General features: G+C 40.6%; 1 protein-coding gene across 1 annotated transcript in view; it reads left to right on the top strand.

The window, feature by feature from the left end:
* SND1 (staphylococcal nuclease and tudor domain containing 1) overlaps positions 1–23,515 on the top strand; it is a 409,526-nt gene that overhangs the window by 35,241 nt on the left and 350,770 nt on the right. Inside the window, exons 4-9 of the mRNA XM_032401299.1 lie at positions 2,700–2,778; positions 5,299–5,459; positions 6,204–6,295; positions 6,947–7,105; positions 9,146–9,252; positions 11,557–11,647. Of these exons, the coding sequence (XP_032257190.1) occupies positions 2,700–2,778; positions 5,299–5,459; positions 6,204–6,295; positions 6,947–7,105; positions 9,146–9,252; positions 11,557–11,647 (689 nt within the window). The remainder of the gene's footprint in view (positions 1–2,699; positions 2,779–5,298; positions 5,460–6,203; positions 6,296–6,946; positions 7,106–9,145; positions 9,253–11,556; positions 11,648–23,515) is intronic.

The following is a 23,515-nucleotide window of genomic DNA, read 5'->3' as shown; positions in this document are numbered from 1 at the left end:
TTTTTTGACTTGGGTAGTCAGTAAGCTGGAAGTAAGCAGGCAGCTAACAACATCCTCTTAAGATTCTGATTTTAACTGTAGAGGTCTTAGGAAAGTGAGTAGGATGACTCCAGGGTGACCCAGGAGATGTCTCATTTGATTTACCCAGTAGACAAACCCCCTTTTCAGCCTCCCAGACAGATGGCTGTCTCCTTCTTGATTGAATGGGGAATTATAGAAATATATAGAATCTTTTCAGAAAAAGAAACAAATTTGCCTTTTACCCAAAATTCAAATAATAACAGTAGGAAATAAAACACTTAGGCATTATTGTTAGATGGCTCCTGGTTAGAAAGAATAGAAGCACATGGTCTTCAAAATGCAGTCGCTCAAGGATTTTATCACCTAAAAAACTGCAGTTCCATAGCAGCTGGTCAGTCTTCTGTACCCCGCCAGAGATCTCCTCCCTGAGACTATAGAAAATATCAGGCACGGGTGTCTCTATAAAGAGACTACCTCTGAGAGTTCTTTTAAGCAAACTTGGTCTTCAGCTAAAATGGTCTAAGTATTTATTTTAAGGGAAGTTGATGTTTAAAATTCTTTGTTGTTTTTAGAAAGTTCATTTTTAAAATTGACCCAAATTATAAACTGGATATAATGTAGCATGATACTGTACTAGCGTTTAGAATAAAACCTGCTACATAGGAAGTGATCAATAAATACATACTGAAAGAATGTTTGGAATTACCTACATCTTTTAGTTCTAAAGGTTTAAATGACTTAAAGTTTAATATTTTCACTCAGCTCTTTTAAGGAAATCTCCATGCCAGTTCTAATGAAAGGATACAGTGGCTTAGGTAATCAGTATCCATATGTTTATCCTATTTCATGGCTACTCACTTTTTATTTGACAGAGAAGAATGGTAGAATTTGAGAAATTTTGGTTCACCTAGAACCTATTTAAAAAAAAAAAATTAAGTCTTCTGACTTTTGGAGAAAATCTAGTCATCTACTTGCTCAGAATACCATCCCAATTGTGACTTGGTCAGTTTTGTAATTGATAAGTACTAAGCAAGAATAAGATCTTTGGCCTACAAATTCCCCATTTCAGTATTCTATCCGCCACATTTTGTTGCCGGAGTTCAGCCCGGGGAAATATATTTTTCTTCCTTTTGAAGGAGCAATCAGAACTCACTTTTTAGAAGTGGGCCGGCCAACGGCTGTTTCAGAGTGCCCTGTGCCAAGAAACTGAAAGCTATTTGGCATGCAGTTGATTGGCTGGTTTTGTGACCACACACCTTGTTTGTACCTGGGCTTCGTTCTTTCTACTCCCTGACATCTTGGCACCTTATTGCTCAAGTTTTCATTTAATTGTTAAACCCTTCCTTTTGACTTTTTACTCTTTGGGATTCCTGTTGCTTTGAAACAACCAGTGTAGTATTTGCTAATGTCAGATAGCTGTGTGTGCCTGTGTCTGGCCTCACCAGTAACCTCACTGGAGAGGTTCTGATGATCCATGCTCAGCCTCAGAACCTGAGAATTTGTTGTATAAATATCATTCATCTCGACTTTCCTTGGTAATAAAAGAGGCTTGTAATTTGCTTCTGTAGCAATTTGGGCAATGCTAATGGCACGACATTTAGGCTGGATTTGGGGGTGGTGTGTGTATTGTTACTGCTTACAGAAGTCAATACATAGTGTATTAAATACAAATCTTACAGAACTTTATTCTTCGCTGACGTTACCTATTAGCTAGACTCCTGTGTTTCAGTTTATCTGGGACCTTGTTCTCTGCCATATTAAAGATTTTTATGCAGCAGTTCCTTCACAGATGTCTTCCTTTATTGCTTTGTCTGACAAGCGGAGATTTAAGAGCATACAGAACCTGAAAGCTTTTTCAATAGCATGGAAATGCAATTAATGTTTCAAGTGCCCAGGTAGAACCTAATCAGATTGGGTTTTAAGTTTAACTTCATTTTTCTTGCTTGCTGCTATATGATAGATTAGAAATCTAGACACCACCTCTGCCCCTCTGTCTCTGAGAGCAGGAGAAAGCCTTTGACAAACGGTGTAGCTTGTCTTGGTGTCCTCTTGGAGCAGAGCATAGGGCATCCTGAGGGGAGTTAGACTTGCTGTGTAAAATGTGGTAGACAATCCTAAACGAATCCATCTGCTTGTACAGGTGTGGGGACTAATTTTTTGTTCTTAATTCCTGCTGTGTGCTGGGCAATGGGTTAGATTTACAGACATTGTGGTTTAATTTTCACAAGAACCCATGTGGCAGGTACACTTCCCATTTTATAGATGAATAAATTAAGATACTGAGAGATCTTGTCTAAGCTATTAAGTGGCGGAATTTGTATTCCACTCCAGGCCTCTGCTCCTTAGGTCAGTGTTCTTTATACTCTTGGGCTGCTGTGTGTGTCTTGCTTTTCTTTCAGTCTCCGTAGTTCCCGAGATTGCCTTTGGCCTGGAAGATACACAAGAAAATTAGAAACAAAGTCCTAAAGAAGAAGATTTATAGACCTTTGGGTCTTCAAGACTAGACATTTTGGGAGAAGAGGTTTTCTGAAAAACCCAACACTATGTTGCTGCCTTGTCCAGTTCTCTGGCAACATCATTCTTCTTGAAGAGCTAAGGGTGAAAGTGGTTCCATTTGAGCGCTGCTGCTATTGGAGACAGATTTGCATCTTGTGTTTAATTCCCTTTTTCCTCCTCAGATACCAATGGGGAAAACATCGCAGAGTCTCTGGTTGCAGAGGGCTTGGCCACCCGGAGAGAAGGCATGAGAGCTAATAAGTAAGTATTTATTACTCTTCTCACCCCCTCAAACTTCCTTCTCCTCCACCTTGAGAGCTGGGGTTGCTCAAAAGAGGTTGGGTAGCCAGCTCTACTGGGTCTTTGCTGCATTTTCTTTCCTGTCCCCTGGGCAACTTCTGGTGCTCTCCTGGCTTTTAGGACATTTCCTGCCCCAGTGTGGATTATCCTGAGCCAGGAGGTCACTCAAGATTCATTAGTGGCATTTGACATGTATAATTCCTTTAAATAAAGGAGTTTGAGACAAGGCACTTCCATTCTTTATATTCATAAGCGCCAACAGGCTATGTCTTACATGGTAGATATTCAGTTCCAGAGTATTTATCCATCCATCCCAAAAGATTAATTGAGCACTTACTATGTACCGGGCTATGTTCTGGGCACTGAGAATACAGCAGTGAACAGACAGTTTCTGCTAACATTTTAATGGGGAGACAGACAAGAAACCAATAAACAGATATACAATATATCATGTGCAAGAAATAAGTGCAATGAAAAATAAAGTGGAGTGAATAAATAGAATTCAAAGCAAAATCTGCTGCTTAGAATCTAGGGAAACTGACAAGGGCTCAATGGTTCTGTTTTAAAGTCAGGGAAAATTTTCTGTCTCTCCAAAGCCTTTTAAGCCTGTTTTGGTCTATGGATCTGTAGATGCTTAAATAGTAGGTAAAAATGTATTTGTTTAGCTAATGGCAGTGTGAACGTAATGGGAATGAGTGTTAGTTATGTAAGCTTTTTTTTTTTTTTTTAAAGGTTTTATTTATTTGACAGAGAGAAAGACAGCCAGAGAGGGAACACAAGCAGGGGGAGTGGGAGAGGGAGAAGCAGGCTTCCCGCGGAGCAGGGAGCCTGATGCGGGGCTCGATCCCAGGACCCTGGGATCATGACCTGAGCCGAAGGCAGCCACTTAACGACTGAGCCACCCAGGCGCCCCAGTTATGTAAGCTTTATAGCACATGTATCATGTTCAAGTTCACCAGTGTTGGCTCACAGTAGGATGGATTGCAGCTGGCTTTAATTAACACTTTAGTCTCTGAAAAGTGATATGTTACATCAGTAATTTGGAGGCTAAAGATGCTGTTTAAATCATTAAGTCCTTGCTGTATTATATGACTGTTGTTGGTGTACAAAAGGCTTTAGGTAAATATTTGCATGAACTGTACCAGTGATGAGGATGAGCAAAGGCAAGAATGTACTTTTTGCATTCTTCCTGCCTTCATAGACTTTGAGGCCAACTCATTCACTGTATACTTCTCTGGGTCCTTTCTAACTGCAAAGAAACATTTGTTGGAGCCTATAATTGGGGGGTGAGCATGTTGGGAATTTAATTGAATAAAGACATTTGTCTTAAGTGGCATTTTTGGAGGCTGAAGTTGTATCTTAAGGAGAATTGTTGACATGATTATCATTGCAGTATTTTTTGGGAATCCAGTTTGCAACCAGACTGAAAATTTTTAAAAAGCTCATAGCTCTATTGTACCATCTCAACAAAGAAATCTCCCCTGGAGTCCCAATCTTTTTTCTTTAAAGCTGTCTTGGCTTCTCCTTTCCTCAGATTCTATGTTTGCTTCTATCTCTTAAGCTACATTTTTTATTGAATTCTGGTTGCAGTCTTGGGTCCCCAAAGATGTGACTCTCTTCTTTGGGAAGGAGGGGGAAAGAACAGTACTGAAAACTTTTGGCTTGAGAAATTGTAGATCAGGGATCTCTGTTCCCATATCCCTACTGCTCAAGGTGGGAGATTCAATTTATGCATATAGCCTTTGATGGAACCGGGTGTTGAGATTGTGGAAAGGCCTTGGAGTTCACTCTTCCCTTTAGCTCAGGGGTGTGTTTTTGGGGGGGGGGGCGAAAGGGGGAACCATTTCTGGTTTTGTTTTTAGGTCTATCTTCTGGTTTTCTGACTGTTCTCATATATATTTGGTTTCCTGCTTCATGAAGGAGGAGTCTTCCATTTTCAAAATGGAAGCTTTTCAAACTGCTTTTGCCTAGCTGGTCTTATTGAATGTGTAAGTAGTTTTGGGGTGACATCTGTAATAATAGTATTTGCTCTGTATTCCCCAGCCCTGTTCTGTAGACAATAGGGAATAAGGGTGGTTCTTAGTCACTTTCCTTGTGCTGTGTCGTGCTGAGCTCTTCCTGGATTCCAGTTCCTGAGTCTGGGATGGTTAAATGAGGCTATACCCCCCGGAGAGGCTTCCCTCTGAGCCACCAACTTGTTCTCTTGTAATCACTGATGGTGGTAGTACTGAGATGTGTGTTCTTTGCATTTTCTCATTAAATGCTCTTAAGAGCAAATCTGTTGTTTTGAGGGAACAAGACTGGAATCAGAAATTACACTCATGGTGATTTTCTGGTTATAGGCTTGGGTCTGTAGCCATAGATCTGAAACAAAAGCTTTGGTTTCTTCAAGGGGAGCAGATGCTGAGTTCAAAGAAGAGCCTGATTTTTTTTTTTCCCCTGTTGTGAACTCATCACACGTGTTTCTTTTTCATGTCCCAGTCCTGAGCAGAACCGGCTCTCAGAATGTGAGGAACAAGCGAAGGCAGCTAAGAAAGGAACGTGGAGTGAGGGAAACGGTTCACATACTATCCGGGACCTCAAGTACACCATTGAGAACCCAAGGCACTTTGTGGACTCACACCATCAGAAACCTGTCAATGGTGAGGCTGGTGGGAAAAGACAGACAAGATGCAGAGTGATTTCTGTTTGCTCTCAAGTTTCTTGAGGTTTATAAAAGCTATTTTACTTGGTATCCGAAGGAAATTGTTAAGAGTGCAGTAGCACTGTGGTATTTTGGAAGGTAACTTGAATCCAGTTCGTGTAGGTTACATCAGATGTATTTTGACAGAGGTTAATCCTTTGCTGGTGCAGGGTAGTAGATTGCTGGTAATTTTCCACATTGGGTATCTTGCTGTTTTCTAAAAGCTGCTGCTTAAGTAACATCCCTGAAATTACATTCTGTCTGTAAGTAAACACACAAACACACACACATGCATACACTCATTCACACTGTAGTTCTTGGCCCAGTTTTGAGACCTTGTTAACTACAGACTGAGTAAAATAAAATTATTACCAAATCTGAATTATTACTTATTTTTTGCTGCACACTTGGTACTCAAGTGGTGAGCCCCCTAGCTTACGGATAACAAAGCTTAAGTATGAGCCACGAGATCCCAGAAAGTAGGGAAGACCTAGAAGTGAGTCTAATCTGTATTCCCAGGAATAGTTTGTAGAAGAGTCTGTTGTATGGATACTTGTGATCTTCCAGTGTTTTGTCACTTCTCAGAGGGAGGCTTTCTGGGGGTTTTAGGGAGATGAACTGTGTTAAATGCAGTTTGGTTGGGCATTGTTTATCCCTGGCACAACTTTTGCTAATGACTTAAGCTGTTTATTCTGTCACACAGCTATCATCGAGCATGTGCGGGACGGCAGTGTGGTCAGGGCCCTGCTCCTTCCAGATTACTACCTGGTTACGGTCATGCTGTCAGGGATCAAGGTCAGACCATACAGTGGGCTATGGGGTGGATATAGGGTTTGTGGAAGCGTTCAGTGACAGGTAGATTCTTCTACTCTGGGACTCTGGATTTACTGATTCTTCCTAATACGGGCCATTAGCATTGACTAGAGTACTTTATACTGTAAACTTTGCAGTGGGACTATTCTCATTAGATCAAATAAGATTTAAAAAAAAAATCTTTTAAAGTACTTAGGGTTTGTTTCGAGTGGGCTGTGGTGAAGAGGTGGTTGAGACGCAGAAAGCAAACTTCAGAGCTTCCCGTCTCTCCTGAGAATGGCTTGTCTCAATGTAAAATATCCATTTTGATTAAAAAAAAAAAAAAAAAAGATTGGGGATTTAAAACTAGGCATTTGTGACTCTTTTCTTGGCAAGGGGTAATTTTCAAATATAATTTAAAATTGCCCCATGATAGTGACATGAGTTTTATTTACCTTCCCAAGAAGTCTGACAATTTGCTATTTCTAGTCCCTTTTACCAGTATGTTTTAAAAAGGGCTTAGAAGGCCTGATTTGAGACCTTCCTTAGCTTAGCTTCGTGGTATTTGTGGTTTGGGGTGGTTTGGTGTGGTGTGAGGAGTGCTTGGCACTCACATTGAGGCTGCATTACCCACCTACCTTACTCTTGCTTTAGTGCCCAACTTTTCGGCGGGAAGCAGATGGCAGTGAAACACCAGAGCCTTTTGCTGCAGAAGCCAAATTTTTCACCGAGTCTCGACTGCTTCAGAGAGATGTTCAGATCATTCTGGAGAGCTGCCACAACCAGAACATTCTGGGCACCATCCTTCATCCAGTGAGTGTGCCCATGCAGACTGGGCTGTGTGGGGTTAGGGGTGCATTTGGTGTTTGATGGGCTGTGGTTTGCTTCTCTTCTCTCTCTCTGTATTTAAGAACCATTTATATATCTTGGTAGGATTATCATCTGATTTTTGAGGCATTTTCTAGGGAGACATCAGTTAACTGATAGAATTGGACAGATCTTACTCACTTTTAGAAAATGAACCTCAACTTTTGAGTTTGTAAGGGGAGGAGGAACTCCTGTTTCCTCAAGTGTTGGCCCTTGAGGTTCAGAATAGGCAAGTTGAAGGGCTGCCCCATAGATGAGTGGTGGCACTGAACTGTGTAGAACAAGATTGCTAAGGTTTGTATGTAGCTCTAGAGGGAGCTCTTTAAAGTACTGGTGGAACGAGGGGCGCCTGGGTGGCTCAGTCAGTTAGGTGTCTGACTCTTGGTTTCGGCTCAGATCATGATCTCATGGGTCCCGAGATCAAGCCCCTTGTTTGGCTCCCTGCTCATCGGGAAGTCGGCTTGAGATTCTCTCCTCTCCCTCTGCCCCTTCCCCTGCGTGCTCTCTTGCTCTCTCTCTCTCCAATAAATCTTTACTATTTATTTTTTGAATTCTATCAAATATTTATGTATTTATTTTTTTAATAGTTTTAAAATTTTAATTCAGTTCACATATAATTCAAATAAGTGTTTCAAAAAATAAAGTATTGGGGCACCTGGATGGCTCAGTCGTTAAGTGGCTGCCTTCGGCTCAGGTCATGATCCCAGGGTCCTGGGATCGAGCCCCGCATCGGGCTCCCTGCTCCGTGGGAAACCTGTTTCTCCCTTTCCCACTGCCCCTGCTTGTGTTCCCTCTCTCACTGTGTCTCTCTCTGTCAAATAAATAAATAAAATCTTAAAAAAATAATAATAATAAAGTATTGGTAGAACTATGATGAGGAAACCTTTTTATGGAAAAATTACTTTGGGTACTCCAGCCACTTACCTCCTAACTCTGCTTTTTTTTTTTTTTTTTTTTTTAAAGATTTTATTTATTTATTTGCGAGAGAGAGAATGAGAGACAGAGAGCATGAGAGGGAGGAGGGTCAGAGGGAGAAGCAGACTCCCCGCTAAGCAGGGAGCCCGATGTGGGACTCGATCCCGGGACTCCAGGATCATGACCTGAGCCGAAGGCAGTCGCTCAACCGACTGAGCCACCCAGGCGCCCCTAACTCTGCTTTTGAGCAGGAAATAGGTTCTTTATGTTCTTCTAATTGTGACTATCAGTTCTTCCCAGGCGTAGACTTTGGTAGGTGGGTTCCTCCTGGAAAGGAAGTGACGTTGTTTTGTACCACCCAAGTGCAAGTGAATTTTCATTATTGTAACCTATATCTGGTACATATTAAACTACTGTTACTTATTCTTTGGCTAGAGAATTCTTTCATGATGGCTGTTGTGGAAGGCTGGGAGGCTTGGTTTGGAATGTGCCAAGGTCATGTCTGTTTCTTCTGGAGGACTAGCTGTCTGCCTGTGCCCTACCAGATGGCTCTGTGTCACAGTAGAATGGGAATTGTAATTCACTGGGCAAAATGTAGCTGAAGTTATTCCCTTACTCAGCCCGTTCTTTAGCTTTCTCCTTATGAAAAGGGGAGTAAGTGCTGATCTTAGGGAAGGAAATAATAAGGTGTAATCTCTACTGAAGATTAACATCCTCCTCTGCCCACAAGAAGAGCTATTGAAATGTCAATTCCATTCAACGCCACTAACATTTATCCTACTCCTGTTAAGTGAGAGTTACTGTGCTGGGTGTTGTGGGGATGGGAAGCCAAGGCTGTTAGGAGTTGCTGCAGAGTGGTGTCTCCCATTTCAGAGCTGGTTTCTTAATGAGAGAAGTGCCTTTATTCCTTCCTTCCTTCCTTCTTTCCTTCCTTCCTTCCTTCCTTCCTTCCCCCTTCCCCCCCCCCTTTTTTAATATGAACTGCAGTATGGATTGTGGCTGTTGATTGTGTCAAAAGTCTAGAGAAATGGATTCTCTTGTGCCTGCCTTCTCATGTGCCTTGTTTTTCAGAATGGCAACATCACAGAGCTCCTCCTGAAAGAAGGTTTTGCTCGCTGTGTGGATTGGTCGATTGCAGTTTATACTCGGGGTGCAGAAAAGCTGAGGGCAGCTGAGAGGTAAGGTCTGTCAGGGAAGGCTTCCAGCCAAAGATCTTGTTTAGGATCTTCAGGGAAAGAAATCTTGTGATCTTCTCTCACCTATCTATGTCAGTATTTGTTATATTTCAGTAAAGGATTAAGGAAGTTCCAAAAGAGGCTAAGATCTCATAGAGGAGTTGCTTACTTAGAAGTCTTTGGGTTTTCTGATTCACTGCTATACAGTAAGGGCTAGATTTTCATTCAGAAATTGTTCTTCACCGGATTTGCTGCTTTAATGTTTTGGGGTGACTTTTTTTTTCCCAAGCCCCTCATTGAAATTCTGAGTTTTAGGCATTTGGAATGAAAGAAACTTGAGGCTCATTTGAGGATGATACAATCACTTACCAGCTACTACCAAACAGGTAGGCTGGAGCCAGGGGTATGATGGAAAGATAGAGCCTGTAGGTCCTAAAACAGGACTATTCAATGTTATCGTGAGGCCTCTTGCCCTCATCTATTGAAGCATATTTTAATTAAAAATGTTATCGTAAGTGTGAGGTGGTGGTGTCATGTTTTTAGCTAGGTCCCTTGTGGTTAAAGACTATGTAGAAAATAACTTATTTCTACAAAAACAGTAGTTGGATATTCCAAAGATTGGGTGGGTATTTCAAGTGTCAAGGTCAAGAATATCCAGGCGTAGGTGAACTTCATTCACTTGATGGGGTAAATGGAAGAAAATGAAGCAGGCAGCAAGAGTAGATGAATAGAGATGATGCTTGGGGAGAGCCCCAACCACCATCTCCCAGGATACATTTAAGCAGAAGACCCACCAACCACTGATGACAATGATCCACTCTCAAGGGGTGTTGTATGACTTATTTCAGAATCATAAAGTTATAATGGTCTTGACAACTTCCCATTTTTGGCCTTTGAGGCACACAGCTAAGAGATGTGCAAGAACATGAACTGGAGGAGTATAGTTTTCTTCCCTGAGTCTTTCACATCCTTCTGTGCCTATAAGCAGAAAGACTTGCAACTTTTTTTATAAAAGTAGATTTTAATCTGGGCCATCAGATATGGCGTATCTGATTAAAAAAATTGTATAACATTTTTTAGTCTTTATGTTCCACAATTAAATTCAAAATATAAAATACTCTTGTCAAATACAGTGTTCCAAATACCTCTAATTATTCTGTGATGCTCAAAATTTTTTTGTTCAGAAAATCCTGTAAGTCCATTATTCTAAATATAATTTTGGTTGATAATTCTTTTTGCATTCTTTAAGTTCCTGCTTCTCTTTGAAGAAAGTGAGTACAATGGCAGTAGTATCTACATGTTTTATAACATCTATAGATTTTATGGGATTTTAAACACAGGTTTAGAGCAAGGAATGCAAATCATATTTCAATAATATGTGATTACTTGCCTGCTCTTTTGCATGCAGTATTTGACTTGCTTGCACTGTTAAATCTGTCAGAGAATTTTATGTATTTTATAACTACTACATGCTACTTTGTCTCTTTATCATTTTAGTGCTTCTTTTACAAAAAGGTTGCAATACTGTTTTCAGAAATAAGAGTTCCTTTCCCTTGCACATGTATCCATTTATTTGTAAAGACTTTTGTAAATACAAAACACAAAAAGTATATTTGAAAACATAGCTGTTCACTGGTTTTTTAAAATCTTTGCACATATTCCATTTCGCTCTCTTAGCCTGACTGAAAAAATTCCTAGTGGTTTTGGTACTGTAAAACGAATGTCTGCCAACACCATTTTTTCACTTTTGTCGGTGAACTTCTATTGGATTTTTGTCCCTTTTCTTCTTTAGATGTACTACAGAGACCATTTTGTTCTGTTTTTCACATAAGATTTGGTTAGCTGATAATCTTTTTTTTTTATTCAAATGGAAATTGAGCAGGCCTGTGTTTTTTAAAAAATGTATTTGTTTGTTTAGATGTGGGTGTTCTTCCCACTTCAGAGAGCAGTTGCTCTGTGTTTGTCATTCCAGCGCCTGGCAGTTAGTAGTCCCTCAGGAGAGACTGGATAAGCTAACGAGCTAATTCAAGATGGGCTTGTACTGTCTGGGCTCGAAAAAGTGCACACCTAGACCCCGGTCTGCCAGCCAAGGGTGTGTGGTCTGTATACATCTTGGACAGTCCAGTTGCTGTACACTCCTTCCTGTGGCTTTCACACTTCGTTCTGCTTTCACAGGTGGCCTTTCCCTTGGGTGTCTTGTCTATGAGGTAGAGTAGGATTCTGTACTGTTTGCTCCCATGGTGATGGTGGGTGCCATTTGCTGACCTATTCTGCCGGAATGATTTGCATCCTTGATTTTGTTGCCAGGTTTGCCAAGGAACGCAGGCTGAGAATATGGAGAGACTATGTGGCTCCCACTGCTAATTTGGACCAGAAGGACAAGCAGTTTGTTGCCAAGGTGAGTCATTCTTGGCATCTTAAGATGCATGGTGGACATTGTCAGCTGGTGATAGTACAAACATCTGAACAATCAATCCAGAGCTGAACCATTTCTATTTTAGGGCAAGCGAGTGGTGTGTGCATGTCTGTGCAGTGATTGCCTGTGTGTGTGTGTTTATTGCAGGGGACTTAGAAACCGTAAGAGCTTTCTTGTCATAAATTTGCATAACTTCGTTTAGAAGTTCATGAGTTAAAGTTGTGGACGTTGCCATCTTGGAATCTCTCTCCTATTGTAGGACTTCTTTCTGTCTGCCTGACAAATGGCTTTCTCTTAGATTTCCTATGTCAAATCAACCTTCTCTTCTTTCTATTTTGGGACTCTCGTTGGTTTTGAGTTTTTTCTCATGTGCTGTGTTTTTCTGAGAGCTCTCCTGCAGTATCCTGGGTTGGATTCCTTTGACAGGAACTACTGCTGTTTGATTGTTTGGGTCCAGCAACAGTGCTGTTTTTTTTCTTAGTTGCTGGGTTTGGTACCTTGAGTGGTAGACCTGTTTTCCTCACTTGCCCAGAATGCTGTGATGTTTTCCAGTCTGTTTTTATTTTTGGCAAGAGATGCTGGAAGCTCTGTTTTTATGAACTAAAAGAGGTTAATGAACATACCTGTATCCCCTTTGAGGTGGCTGCCCCAAATGAGTTTAAGTTGGAAAGCCACTAGGTGGCACTGTCAGCCTGAAAACTCCTGGGCCAGTTTCTTTTAGAATTGTAAAATTTTAACAGTCTCTGAGGAATTGGCTGAATTTCTTCACTTTCTTTTTTATGATGCCCAAAACAATAAGTCACAGAGTGCTCAAGTGTCTTCTCTCCCTCTTGTAGTAGGTGGTCTCCAGGCAGCTGTCAAGTTAGCCATAATTGGGTCTTTTAGTGGACATTAGTGGGAATAGTCCCTGGTTGGATACCCCCCCATGCTTCTTCCAAGTCTTGGCACAGACCAGAATGCAACCCTGCTTCCTTTCTGTGTGAGGACTGTACTAGCTTGGAAACTTGGACACGGTTGTTCTCCCTAACTGGAACTTACTGCTTATGTTTCCTGTATAGCCACACAGTGAAAGGATGATCATTCACTCAGCAAGGGAGTCAGGCCTTCCGGTTTTCACCATCACTGGGAGAGGCTGTGATATTAGTGATGTAGATGAGGCTTATCTTGTACTGTCCCTTCTGGCCCCTCTTCAGTTGAAACGGAGTTTATAGAGAAACCCAGAAGATTTTGAAGGACTTTGGGCCTTTGCTGGTTGGGGGAACTTTAATGCATTGCTAATGCATTGCTGAAGGAAGAAATTTGAAAGATGAGATGATTGAGTCAGTAGCTTTGTATTTTTCTTAACTATGACTTCATTGATAAGTACGAGAGAGCTGGCATCTTTCCTCTTTAAATCTAGGATTCCAGGATACAATTGTTGTGTTTTAAGACAGAGTGAGGCTTTTTTCATTACAATGAAGTTTTGTTTGTTAAAATGGCGGAATAGAGGAAATTGCCTCTAAAAACCGTCTGAGGATTATGGGGAATAGCCATTCTCCTGTAGTATCTTTAATATAAATTGAGGTCATTTGGGATATAGGCCTGCTCAGAGAGTAGAGAGATGTATTTATAGGTAGATAAATGGTTTTAAAGCTTCTTGAGCTTTAGATATTCTTCAGCATTATTATTATTTTTTTAAATAGGAGAAAAGCATAAAAAGGAAAAGAAAAAACTCTCATACTAGATGAAACTATCACATAGCATTTTTTTTTTTTAATTTATCATACCGTCTATCCCAGGGCTGGCAGACTGTGGCCCATGGGCCAAGTCTGGCCCACTACTTGTTTTGTATGGCCTGTGAAGTATGGATGGGTTTTATATAGAAAATTTTGTGGCACATGAAAATGATACAACATTTTAATATCAGTGTCATAAATACATTGGATCATGGCCACATTTGTTTACAGGTTGTCAATAGCTGTTTTTGTGATACAGTGGCAGAGGTGAGTAGTTGTGACAGAGACCATATAGCCTGCAAAGCCTAGGATGTTTGCTATCTGGCCCTGTACAGAAAAGTGTGCTGACCCTTGATCTCTACCAGTCCTACTCAGAGTGCCTTGATAGAATATAAGGAGCTTGAGCCAGAATGTAACTCAAGGCATTGCTTCTTTCATCAAGAAAAACTTGCAGGGCACCTGGTGGCTCAGTCGTTAAGCGTCTGCCTTCGGCTCGGGTCATGATCTCAGGGTCCTGGGATCGAGCCCCACATCGAGCCCCGCATTGGGCTCCCTGCTCTGCGGGAGGCGTGCTTCTCCCTCTCCCACTCCCCCTGCTTGTGTTCCCTCTCTCGCTATCTCTCTCTCTGTCAAATAAATAAATAAAATCTTAAAAAAAAAACAACAGAACTTGCTACAGAAAAAATGTCAGCAGTGTTCTCAGTGATGTAGTTGATTTATGTTCTGGTACAAGCTCCATCTCTCATTGCAGACTGGTAGCCACTTTTGAGTAGTACTGAGCTGTATTCTTTTGTATATAATTTTTTCAAGTTTGTAAGTTTTTATTTTTAATGCATAAAAATTTAAAGAACTCCATGGGCTTATTAAGAAATGTACTAGTCCATTTTCCCAGTCTCTTGAGGCAGCCATTTTCAATTCTTGGCTGATCCATATCTTTGAATAAAATGTTTTTATTGCTCTTTGTTAACTTTTCAGTGTCAGGTATGACCCTTTTCCTTCATACCATTGAAGATGAGGATTCACATGGGTGTGCATGTATTTTTCCCTAATCCTTCCAGTAGGACTGTATCCTAATTCTGGTTCAATCTTTACTTTGTAAATGCTAATTACCACTGAGCCATATGATATATTATGATTACATTTCATTTTCTGCAGAACTTTTTGTTTACCCTGGACTTAATAATTTTAAAGGTTTATGTATTTTTTTGTGTACTTATTAATTTGACCCCCAGACTCTACCTGTCTAAATCTCCTCTTAAGACATTGATTCAGCCTGTTAATTTTATCTTTTTCAATAATACTTTCCAGGAGCCTTGTGACCTGTACCAGTCTGGACTAGTTCTTTTGTTCTTCTTTTTTCATTGTTATAAAGCTGTCACCTTTGGATATCTTCACCATTTTCCTGCGGTTTTCTTTGCCTTACTCTGGGTTGGAGCTATAGTTTGCTGGATCCCTTGGCTTCTTTATAATTTTACTACTTTATTTCGGTGGCATGCATTCTCTAGCTTCTTGGGAAGAGTGCTTGGCAGGTAAATGTTTTGAGACTTTTCATGTCTATTTTGTAATTACACTCGATCTATAGTTTAGCTGGATATAGAATTTTATGTTAGAAGTTATTTTCCTTCATAATTGTGAAGGCATTGCTCCACTGTCATTTAACTATTGGAGATTTTTTTCTCTTTTCTGTTTTTTTTTTTTCTTTTTAAGAGGTCTGATAACATTTTGATTCCTCATCCTTAATATGATTTTTCTTTCTGTGAAGTCTTCACATATTCTTTTTTATCTGAAATTTCCAGTGGTGCACTGTGTTTATCCATGTTAGTTCTTTGTGTCTGGGAGCTTCAGCTATTTTTTGTTGTCAATTTCCAACAAGTTTCTCTGCTATTTTCTAGCAGATGTTTGACTTTGTTGACTGGTCTTCTCTAATTTTTTCCTCCTATTTTTCATCTGTCTCTTGTTCTTTCTGAATTCTTTTATATTTACCTTTTGGCCCTGCTACTGAATATTTCATTTATGATACTGTATTTTAAGAGCTTGTTTGTTGTTGTTGTTGTTCTCTGAATGGTTCTTTTATTTTTATTAAAATGTAGTTGGCATACAGTATTACATTAGTTTCAGGTGTATAACATAGTGATTTGATGATTCTATACATTATATAGAGCTTACCATGATAAGAGTAGTTACCATCCATCATCATACGAAGTTATTACACTATCATTGACTATATTTCCTATGCTGTACTTTTCATCTTCGTTATTTATTTTATAACCTCTTCACCTATTTTGCCCTCATCCCCCCACCCCTCTGGCAATCACCAACTTGTTCTCTGTATTTATGAGTCTTTCTGTTTTATTTGTTTGTTCACCTGTTGTGTTTTTTTGTTTTTTGTTTTTTTAAGATTCCATGTGTAAGTGAAATCCTGTGGCATTTGTCTTTTTCTGAGTTATTTCACTTAGCATGATATCCCCTAGGTTCATCCATGTTGTTGTGAATGGCATGATTTCACTCTTAACGACTGAGGCTCCCAGGCACCCTGGCATGATTTCACTCTTTAAGGTGGAGTACTATTCCTGTGTGTGTGTGTGTGTGTGTGTGTGTGTGTGTACACACACACCACATCTTCTTTATACATTCATCTATCAGTGGTTAGGTTGCTTCCATATCTTGGCTATTATAAAGCTGCAATAAACATGGGGGTGCATATATCTTTTCAGATTAGTGTTTTTGTTTTCTTTGAATATACTCAGAGGTGTAATTACTGGGTTGTATGGTATTTCTGTTATTTATTTATTTATTTATTTATTTTTTAAGCAACCTAACCTGTTTTCTGCAGTGGCTGCACCAGTTTATATTTCCACTAGTAAGCATGAGGGTTCCCTTTCCTCTGCATCCTCACCAACACTTCTTATTTCTTGTCTTTTTGACACTAGCCATTCTGACAGGTGTGAGGTGATATCTCATTGTGGTTTTGATTTGCATTTTCCTGGTGATGAGTGAGGTTGAGCATCTTTTCATGCGTCTCTTGGCCATCTGTATGTCTTCTTTGGAGAAATGCCTGTTCAAGTCCTCTGTCCGTTTTTAAATTGGATTGTTTTTTGATGTTGTTCCGTTGAGTTCTTTATATATTTTGGATATTAACCCCTTATCAACAGATACTTCATTTGCAAATATCTTCTGTTCAGTAGGTTACCTTTTCATTTTTGATTTCCTTTGCTGTGCAAAAGCTTTATAGCTTGATGTCGTCCCAATAGTTTATGTTTTGCTTTTTGTTTCCCTTGCTTGAGGAGACAGATCCAGAGAAAAATATTGCTAAGGTCGACGTCCAAGAGATTACTGCCTATGTTTTCTTTTAGAAGTTTTATGGTTTTAGGTCTTAAATTTAGGTCTTTAATCCGTTTTGAGTTTATTTTTGTGTCTGGTGTAAGAAAGTGGTTCAGTTTCATTCTTTTGCATGTAGCTTTTCCCAGCACCATTTACTGAAGAGACTGCCTTTTTTCCATTGTATATTCTTTCTTTCTCTTGTTGTAAATTAATTGACCATATAGCATGAGTTTATTTATGGGCTCTTTATTCCATTCTGTTGTCTATTTTCTCTTGTTATTTTTTTAATAGTAATACCACTTTTTTCAGAGATGAAATATCATCTATTAGCTTTCTGAGGAATTAATTATAATTTTTTGAAAAATTTCTTTACTTGCATAGTATGTATTTTCCAAGTTGTTTTTAATTCTCTTTGGTTATTTTGGTTCCCCCCTCCCCCTTTTTTTTTGTATGAGAGGCTTTCCTTAGATACCTGGTGATCTTTGCTTATCTCTCTTATTTAAGAATGAGGTCTCGAACAGTGGGTTAAAAGCAGTGAACCTATATATGGGATTCATGGTATAGATCTTGAAATCCAGTTGTAGGTTTTGGTCCCATTTTCATCTCCACCTGAGATTCCTGATTTGACAATTTCTCTGTCTTGGCAGGTGGAGGAATTTTGCAGTATAAATCAGATTGGCTATTACATTTTCTTATCACTAGCCGGGATTCAGCTTCTGTGGAGTCTGTTACCACTCATCTCTTTGCTTTCTAGCTTCCAATGTTTTGTTGCCGTATTCTTCTCTCCCATTATCTTTATCTTACTGGACTTACCCCCAACCCCAAATCCCTTTATTTTTGTTTAAAGGTATTTAGGGAGAGTGCCAAAGTAAATGTTTGAGCTTGCTTTAGTTTGTTCATAATGTACCACTGTAGGACTGCATAATTTATGTAACCAGTCCCCAATAGGTCGATATTCGTATAGTGTATAATTTTTCCATTATTTAGAAAATGGAATAAATCTCTATGTAAATGGCATTTATTTCCACAGGAATGTTTTAGAGCACATTTGCCAAATAGCTTTCTAGGAATGTTAACCATGTATAGCCCTATGTGTGTTCATTTTCTGATATGTTGTAGAATAGAGGTGGACCAACTTTTTCTTAAAGGACCATATAGTAAATATGTTAAGTTTTGTGGGCCACGTAGTCTCTGTTGCAACTACTTGACTCTGCTACCGTAGCAAGAAAACAGGCTATAGATGTTATATAAATGAATTGGCATGGTTGTGTTCCAGTAAGACTTTATTCACAACAGTAGACAGTGGGCTAGATAGCCCTTGGGTCATAGTTTGCTATCCCCTGTTAAAGAGCACGGGATATCCACATTATATCCAAAAGGAAAAAAATGATCTGCATTTCTTTTCATAACCTAGAACCCAGCTGCCGTTTTGTAGTCCTTTTACCTGTTAAAAATGTCTGTTAATACAATGCTACTTTTTCAAGGAAACCTAAAAGGGTCCTAAGGTACCCTGAGACTTCACAAACCTAGTCTGACAGTCCTATAAGTTTTTTGCTGAAGGATTCTGCTCTGAGGCTCATATGACTGTAAGGCCAGAACGAATAATGGTTCTGTCTTTAGCAGTCACCTGCCCAGTCTCCTAGAAACTAATTGTACAGGGAACAGCTAAATAGCCGGAAAAGCCTGCAAAAGATAACCTGTGAACTCTTGAACTGGGTGCCTCTTGGGCTCTATAGGTGATTTCTGGAACTGATGCTGTAGATGAGATGTGTTGGCCAAGAGTCTCACTTCTGAGGGACTTGAAATCAATGAAGTATTGTCTTGATAAATGTAGCCTGCTGAAAGAATGTTTTCCATCCTCTGCTTAAACAGTTTCACTTCTTAAGGAAGGATATGCAAGGGAGGGCTCTCCTTGTCTCTCCAGGTTAGCAGAGAAGCATGTTCACTTCACAGCGATTAGCTGAGCCTGCTTGAGACTTTTGTGCCTGTCTTGGCTTGCCAGTTTCCTGCCTGCCTTCCCTGTGGCGTTTTAGCTGATCTGTGCTGTTTGTAGCCATATGGTCCCCTGAGCACGTGGCTTGGCTTCCCTGTCGCTGCTGCTGGATTCTTGGGCCTTGCAGATTTTAGAGACCTGAATAACACTCAGGGGTGGTGGGAGGGCTGGGCAGTGACAGCATGTTTTCAGGAGGTGGAGTCTTCTCAATGCCCTGCGTGGTTAGAGGCCTCTTGCTTGGTTCTCTGTACCAAGTGATTGCTTAAACAAGCAGAGCCCTCTGCTTTGAGAAGATGCAGAAGAATGAGAAGTGGTTCCTGCTTTTAAGGAGCTTACCATCTAGGGCTCTGTCTGGAAGATTACCCTAAGTAGTCAGCTGTCTGGACTAGGTGGCCATGTGCAGTTTTGGAGGTCAGGTTAAAGCTATTCATGGATGCATGCAGTAGATTCTGAGACTGACTTGGTTTGGCCCTGATCATTTTTTTGCTGTGCTTCTTCTAGTCATAGCTCTGAATGGAGTTCATTGTCATGCTTCTTTGAGATGGTTTTTAAGCAAAGCCACCTTTTAATATTTTTGGTATTATCTAGACCTTCTGTTACATTTGCATTTAGTAATGTGGAGAGAACAAAATAAAAAATATTAGCTATTTCCTGGACTTCTGCCATAGGGCTTCCAGGTGAAGAGGAAGTTCTGGGGATGGTTTGGTTAGGAAGGTGGCTCTGCACCAAAATGAGACCGAGACCTGGTTTGTAGCTTAAGTTAGTAAACTGACGTGCTGATAAGAAAATAAAGTTGAATTAGAAGAGATTTGTAAAAAATATTTACTTGTTTTTTTCAATTGAGATTTTTTTTTTTAAAACACTTCTAAATTCACAGAAAAATTGAGCAGATGGTACAGAGTTCCCACATTACCACTGCCTTCCTCCTAGTTTTTTCTATAATCTGACACGAGTGTGGTACATTTATTATTAGTGTACCAATATTGATATGTTATGATCAATTGAAGTCCATACTTTAGTCAGATTTCCTTAGTTTTTCTTTAGTCTGTTTTTCTGTTCCAGAATCTCATCCACCATAGCATACTAAATTTAGTTGTCATGTCTTGTTAGGCTCCTTTTGGATGTGATAGTCTCTCGGACTTTCTTTGCTTTTGATGACCATGACAGTTTTGCAGAGTGCTGGTCGGGTATGTTGTAGGGTGCCCCATCTGTTGGGATTTGTTCGATGCCTGGTTTCCTTTCAAGTACTTCTTATCGACTAGTCTGCTTGCTCATGCTTAGGTGCCTGGAATTATTTGCATCAAGACATTGTTGGGCTTAGTCTTTTGTCAAGGGTACAGGGTGGCCGCTGTACCCTTCTGGGAGTGGCTCAGGCATCTGGGGGTGGAGGCGGCTCTAGGCCATGGCTTTAACAGTTATGGTGTACTCCCTTTTTACTCACTTCTGGTGCTGCTTCAGTAGTGTTTCCACGGTGAGCTTGGGGGAGAAGAGACCTAGCATACAGCCTTAGGGCGCAGGAGAAGCAGCTGGGTGTCATGATTTCAGACAGTAATAAGGGAATTTGGTGTCCCGTTCCCAGTGGCCCCATCAAAGGCACTCCTTGGTGGCACCCAGAGAAGCCCCGTGTGCGCTGATGGTCCTTTTATTTTTGTCCAGCACTGATAATTTAGGCAGCTTTGCGAGTATTGGTAGTTGCATCTGGGGAGCTATTCTGAGTATTTCTGTAGCTCAGGAAACTGTTGTTGGCTCTTATTGCTCATTATATATATGCTGCAGGGGTTTAGGAAGCTGAACGGTAGCAGCCCTTGGCCTCCCAGTGAGCACTGTGGACAGGCTCTGCAGATGGGGAGTGTGGCAACAGGCCAGAAATGGGAATGGATGTCCCTTGCCCCTGACAGAACTCTGTAGTTCTCTTGACTTGCGGCAGCCCTTAGCCTACACTCCTCATCATTAAGCCACTCATTTTTCCTTTTACAGTTGGGCTTTAAGAAATGGAGAAATTGGATTTAGGGCTTGTATTGTGAGTCCAGCTAGTAACTTTTGCTGTGCAGAAACCCCTGTCCCTTAGGTTATCCCTTGGAGTATGTGGTATGATAGGTGTGTATAGGGGTGGAGTGATTAGAGATCTGTTAGCATGTGGAGAGAGTGGGTGACGTGGGCATACATAGACTTATCCTGGTGAAAGCACCGTAAGAAATATCACGGTTATAAATGTGGTCTGCAGTGGTGCTGAGAGCAGGCTTTGAACAGTAATCCACTCTGCATTTTACTTATTGCACAGTATGTGACTATAACCACTATTCTATTACTTTTTCTGTGCCTCTGCTCAGGAGCTGCTTGTTCTCTGGACAGTAATGACACAATTTAAAGAGGAATAAAAAGTCATAAACCCCACTTACATACACACATTGACACACACACACACGCACTCACCATACACCACTTCCTCAGAAAGCTGAGCCTCGTTAGGTTGCCAGCATCAGAGTGTGCAGTTCCTGAAGAGGAGGTTTCTAATCAGGGAGATGCCGAGCACAGAGTCTGCTGCTGAGGCCTGAAATTTACAGCTCTAAGAATCCATTTGCTGCCGCTGCTAACACATTCTAAGGGGTGACGAATGCCAGTAACTTGTCACAGGGGTATGCTCAGATCTTCGCATTCTATAATCAGGGGGTGAAGGTGTGAGCACTACGATGCTTTCCCTGGTTTTATTCTTCTCTGAGCGTGATGAGGGAGTGGAGAATGTCTGGGTATTTCTCATGTCTTGATTATGGGAATTTCTCTATGTTTTTGGCACTTGATAATTTAATAATAGTTAGTTTTGGTGTGAGAGGAATGCATAGCTCTGTCCATCATTGAGATTTCAGAAATACTGGGAGGTGTGTACATTCGAGATGATGGTCTTGTACTTTGAGGGAAGAGCAGTATTGATTTGCTGTAGTAGCTGTTTCGCTTGGTGTGGCTTTGTGGAATTTTTCTTCTCCTTGATTTGAAGATAGGATAGCAGAATAACCTGTATCATGGATACTGCACCCCACGAAAGTTTTGTCATCCATTTTATGATATTTCTTTTTTTACCCAAATGTGGAATTTTGAAGGATAGAAAAATTATTAGCTCTGGTCTTTCTCTTTTGTTCAGTTGTCCAAACCACTGTTGGTATCTTTAGGGAGTTGGGAGGAAGATTCCATTGTGATGGGCATTTTTGCTTGGCGTTAATGTGTCTAGATGGTAATGGGAACAAGATGTACTCTTTTTCTTTCAGTTGGTGAATCTGTAGTTTTGGTTATATCTTCTGGACTGTTTTTAAGTTCTGTGTGATTATTCTTTGCTTTGGAGGGTCCAGTAGACTTTCTTACCACCCATACCCAGGTAACCATCCCTGACCTTGTTGTCCTCATGTGATCACAGATCGTGCTTTTGATTGCCCTTGGACTTCACTAATTTTTTCTGGCCAGGTGAGTTTTGGGTTCTGGCTGTCTGGGTTTTAGTGTTTAGCTTTTGCGATTCTCAGATCTATCAAAAAGGTTAAAGCAGAATGGCAGTGGCTATTTGAGACTGGTCTTTTGCCATGTTGAGGTTTGCAGGTTAATCTTACATATTTGAAAATTAAAAATACCCGCTCTCCTCATCTACACCGTTCTTTCTCAGACCTTTCTTTTTTATTTATTTATTTATTTTTAAAGACTTACTTTATTTATTTGACAGAGAGAGAGACAGCGAGAGAGGGAACACAAGCAGGGGGAGTGGGAGAGGGAGAAGCAGGCTTCCCGCGGGGCAGGGAGCCTGATGCGGGGCTCGATCCCAGGACCCTGGGATCATGACCTGAGCCAAAGGCAGATGCTTAACAACTGAGCCACCCAGGTGCCCCTCTCAGACCTTTCATTACTCTTCTGGTCACTGGCCTGTTTTTCCCTACACTTGCTTCCCATTACTTGTGGTGGTAAAACCCAGGGATGTCTTCACATCTGCCAGGCATATAGTCAGCCTTCCATGGATTACAGCTTGATTCCAACTGTCCTCTTTCTTTTTCCATTCACTCTGTGTGATGGCACTTTTTTCCTGCTATTTCCTGTCACGTATAATTTTTCACTTGTTTTGGTTTTTCCTCTTCCTTCAGATTATCCCTTCAATCAGTCTTTACTCTTCTTGGTGTGTGGTTGGCTGATTCTTTGGAAAAGGTAGAGAATAGCCATTTTTGGAAGAGTCTGCAAGTAAATGGGTGTATTCTGTTTTAAAAGATGTGAAGCCTTCCAGAGAATAGTTAGTGAGGGCTCTTTTAGGATACTTATCAGTGTGATATCCACCATAGCAAAGGAGAGTCTAGCTCCTTTTGTTTCTCACATGAAAGAGAAGGGAAATTTTGCGAGTCTGCCCTCACTGTGGCAACTGACCCTGTAGTTTGTTCAGCTGCCTGTTGGCTCCTGATGGGGCCTGATTGAAGCCTGGAAGAGTTAGTTTTGATTCTGCAGACAAAGTGGATGGTGACAGTGATTTGTAGTCAATAGCTACCTTGTAGAAAAGTATTACTTGTTTAAAAAAAAAAAACAAAACAACACCAAAAACCAAAAAACCCAAACAGCCTTGTAACAACAGGCTCTGAATATAATCGAATGAATTGTAGACTGCTAGCTGAATTATAGGTTCTAGTTATAACCCTGATGTGGTCCTAGGCTGGTTTCAGTGCAATTTCATTCTGTACACATTGGTGGAATGTTCTCATAACCTCCAGAGAGGAATATTTGTGCTTTTGCCCTTTGAATAGATATCCTTGTAGGTTACCCAAGAGTGGAAGTTAATCTTCTTTAGCTGAGAGTGGGCCCCGA

This window comes from Phoca vitulina, unplaced genomic scaffold (genome assembly GCF_004348235.1).
Source record: "Phoca vitulina isolate PV1807 unplaced genomic scaffold, GSC_HSeal_1.0 scaffold4, whole genome shotgun sequence".
Lineage (NCBI taxonomy): Eukaryota > Metazoa > Chordata > Mammalia > Carnivora > Phocidae > Phoca > Phoca vitulina.
Note: the sequence above shows the minus strand (reverse complement) of the source record. Positions and strands in the feature narration are given on the sequence as shown.